At 36.4% G+C, this 4,510-nt stretch overlaps 1 protein-coding gene across 1 annotated transcript in view; it reads right to left on the bottom strand.

The window, feature by feature from the left end:
- The window catches only part of LOC128247369 (zonadhesin-like), a 60,192-nt gene that overhangs the window by 17,262 nt on the left and 38,420 nt on the right, over positions 1–4,510 (bottom strand). The window contains exon 12 of the mRNA XM_052966739.1: positions 1,166–1,434. Coding sequence (XP_052822699.1) covers positions 1,166–1,434 — 269 coding nt within the window. The remainder of the gene's footprint in view (positions 1–1,165; positions 1,435–4,510) is intronic.

The raw sequence follows: 4,510 nt of genomic DNA, 5'->3' as shown, positions 1-4,510 counted from the left end.
TTATTATTATTATTATTATTATTATTATTATTATTATTATTATTATTATTTCCATCGTAACTCAGTGTTGGTAAAAATGCATCGGAATCTTTAGTCATCTGTCTTGTCACAACAAGGACCTCAGAAAGTTAATACTTTCCTTAAGATGTGCGCTATGCCCAATAAGGCTGCTTTTTGCAAGACCTCAATCTTGCATGGGATTTCCAGTTGCTTTAAGAAGTTTTGAAGTTTCAAAGGGACTGGCATTCCATAAAGTCTTGCCATTTCTACTTTCAATTCGGAGTACTTGGTGATTTTTTTCAACCTCTTTAGTCACAACATTCGTGTCATTTAGTATGGTTACGACAATAATCTGACAGTATTTGTCTCTCTTAAGGCAGTAAATTGACAGTATCGTTAGTATGTCGGACAAAATACTTGGCGGCATTCCATCCGACTTTACGTTCTGAGTTGAAATTCCGCCGTGATCGACTTTGCTTTCCACCGCTTCGGAGTCGATAAAATAAGTACCAGTGAAGTACTGGTGTCAATGAAATGTTCTACTCCGCCCACAAAATTTCAGGCCTTGTGCCTAAAGTAGAAAGGATTCATTTTATACATAAGAAATGATCATATAAAATGTATATGTAACTAAGAAATACATATGCTCATGTAAATGAAGCAGTTATTTTAACGTACATCTACTGGACACATAGGTGTTGTATCCTGAGTTCACTGGGTGTTGCCGGTCTTACAATATAAACTCTTATCAAGGTGACCGAACTCAAGCTGGTCAAGCGAAGGCCTGTATCCAAACGGTATTCTACTGAACCTGTCGATCACTTCTTTTCAGCCAGAGCCTTGTAGATATTTTACCAGAATCCTCTATGTTGTTCTTGATGGCTCTTCTTTTGGTTCTTGTAATGCCCGGGATACCATTAACTTTACTCGGTGTTCAATCCGCAAACCCTCGATTTATGACATTTCAGAATCAACTACAAATATTTTACTGCTTTACGGATGCTTTGATTCATATATATTGACTATGATAGACTGCCCACTGATTTTTCCTTCACTCCTATCAATCATTTCGTTCTCACCTGCTTTATTCTTCACTGTTATGACCGTTTCTCTCCCAGACTCTTTCAAAATCACTAATAATAAGGATAAGAAACATTAAACTCACGACATTCTGCAATTCCTCTCCAGTTTATTGGTACACCAGCTCTTTCACACTCAGTAACAAAAGCTTCAATACTTTTACAAATTAAAATGTCGGTATTCAAACTGACGCTGGATGAGCAGACATCTGATTGACAAGATTCAAAAAACCGATTGGCTAGCTTTTGGCCAAGCGTTTGCACACATGATGTGAAAATATTACTGTGTATGATATTACATCGTTGCACTTCAGTGCTGTTGCATTTTATATTAACAACACTTGTTGCATTACACCTAGAAATAAAAAAAGAAAGAGCAGAACAAAATACAAAATTATTTATCAGAAGCATTTAGAATATAGAAATAAGTTTTTATCTTCTGTTAGCAGAGTCATATCTTATAAATCATAGAAGTCACTAAAAACGTTCGGAATTAGGCCTTTATTAATTCAATTGTACCACGACTCACCCTCAGTTACATAATCTCACTGCTGAAATCGAAAGTGAAGTTACTGAAACTTCTGACAAAGTTCAGATAGTCCCGCTACTAACATTGTTTGAAGCCCTATATAAAAGCGATCTACAGCAAAATAGAGCGTGTCATCTCAACTTCTATATTTCTTGATTAAATAATTTGTTCAGATATTCGTTCATATATTTAAGCGGTGACTTGAATATCAAGTTAAGAATTTCGTTCCATAACTACATAGTTCTAGGTTCGATTTCAACGACTCTGGTACGGTAAATGACCGGTGGCTTCAGGGTATACTAGGCATATATACACACGCTCTCGCTCTCTCGCTCTCACACAGACACACACACACTCATCTATACATTAATGTATGACAGAAGAAGGGCTACGTCTCCTATAAGATGTCGAATGAACACAGCTCAGTGCATAACGTCTTATAGAAGAAATATCCGTAAGCTAATGAAATCGTTGTATAACTTGTTATATCAAAATAATTGAATTGATGTTACGCTCTACTCTTCAAACAACTTGGCGATAGAATCGCTTTGCCTAAGTGAAAACTATATGTATTAATCAAGAACTTGATTAATATGTATGAGTATTAGTTTTATCACAATGAGTATATAATATTCTATTATTATCATCTTGTAAAATTGTAAAAATTTTAAATAATAAATCGTGAAAATCAGACACGCATGCACGCACGCACACACACACACACACACACACACACACACACACACACACACACACACATATATATATGCACCAATCTTTGCAAATATGATTTATAGTTGAACGTTTTTACCCAGGATTGTATACTCTCCTTTGCTTACTATATAAGGTTGTTTGTATGTATATATGAATGTATATATACATACAAGCACAACACACACACATACATACATATATGTATACATAGTATATATATATATATATATATATATTGATTAATATATTGCTCTATACACAATCATACAAAAACTCGCATATCTCTCTCACTCTCTCTCTCTCTCTCTCTCTCTCTCTCTCTCTCTCTCTCTCTCTCTCTCTCTCTCTCTCTATCTATATATATATATATATATATATACAGGGTGCGGTGAATGAACTGTCGTCTAAATTACGCAAAATTGAAAATAACACTGACATCTTATTTTAACACATATATTTACCAAAAAGACATAAAAATATCTTGAAATACTAAAGAGTAAATTCATTCAATAAAATCCCCATTGGCTTCAACCACGGCCTCCAGACATCTTAGGAATCTTCTGCGACTCTTATGGACGGTCCCCCTGTTTAAGTTGGTGAATGTTGCCATAATCTTTGCCGTTACAAAGTTCATCTTGGCTGTTACAAGGAGTTTTATTGGTCTCTCGTTCAACTGCACCCTACACATAAAAATCAAAGGGTTGCAGTCTGGGGAGTTAGGTGGCCAGATTTTAGAGGTGATGCGGTCGCAGAAATTGCTTGACAACCTTGACTGGGTTCTCCTGCTTGTGTGGCATGGTGCAGAGTCCTCTTACCAGACATAGGGTCTTTCAGCAGCTATCCTCGAAATCCAGAGCAACAATACCTCCTCCAGGCATTTGATGTAGGCCTCCATGTTGAGTGTGAGGCCGTATAGGAAGATGAATGGAGGGATAACGTTGCCATCACTAGTGATCACTCCAAACATCACGATGTTGACTGGATGCTTGATTTTTATCACCCTCGGACATGACCTCAGACTGATACCCAAACACTCTGAAATGTTCGTATTGGAGCTTCCCGCGTGAATGCCAAGCAATACAGCATGTCGTTTCCCGATTTCTGATAAAATGATTTGCGTCATGGTGCAGTTTTTCTCACAGAGGGTGCCCAACTGACACTACTATACTGTGTAGTCGACAAAACCAAAAACAAACAGTGCGCATGCGCAAAATTAAAAATATAATATGGCGACAGTTTACCCATTGCACCCTGTATATATATATATATATATATATATATATATATATATATATATATATATATATATATATATATATAGGTAAGTTTCCAAATTAGGTTGGTCGGGATATACGATCCTAGCGGGTACTGTATTCACTTTTACTGGTTAATAATACTGGTTAACCTCCATGAGTGTAGAGAAAACCCTCAGATAGTTTATTTTACTATCCTCATTAGATCTTCAGATCGGTAAATGCATATGTCTCTAAGGAGATTGTATGTTGCCGGCAGAGAAGAAATAATTAATAATAAGAATAGAGATTCATACATCAAGTTTTATTCTTCTGTCAATCACATCTTTCCATTTCTGTACCTATATTTGTTTCTGCTGCAATTCTGCAGTGTTGCCAAGATTGCAGCAGAAACATATGTAGGTGCAGAAATAGAAAACCGGGATTGACAGCAGAATAAAACTGGAGATATAATTTGTATAAATTTCATTGATTAATATATGGGAAGGCGCATGGCTCAGCGCTTAAAGCGTCGGGCTCACAATCATGATTCCCGAACCGGTCTATGTGTTGTGTTCTTGAGCAAGCCACTGTATTTCACATTGCTCCAGTTCACTCAGCTGTAGAATTGAGTTGCGACGTTACTGGTGTCAAGGTGCGTTGGTATTTACCTTTTCCTTGCATGACATCAATTCCATGGAGTGGAGAGACTGAATGCATGGGCGACTGCTGGTCTTGTACCTAGGAGGGTAACTTTCTAGGTGCAATCTCATGATCATTTATGACCGGATATATATATATATATATATATATGTAAAATTTAGATTCAAGCTGAATATGGTACTTAAGTTTAGGCACCAGAATGAAGTATGGTATTATCCATACAATTTCAAAATAAGGTGATTCAAATCAAAATAAGCAACAAGGATATCCAAACTTTGGATATCCTTGTTGCT

Source organism: Octopus bimaculoides, chromosome 3 (assembly GCF_001194135.2).
Source record: "Octopus bimaculoides isolate UCB-OBI-ISO-001 chromosome 3, ASM119413v2, whole genome shotgun sequence".
Lineage (NCBI taxonomy): Eukaryota > Metazoa > Mollusca > Cephalopoda > Octopoda > Octopodidae > Octopus > Octopus bimaculoides.
The sequence above is the reverse complement of the archived record's forward strand: the minus strand, read 5'-3'. Positions and strand labels throughout refer to the sequence as shown.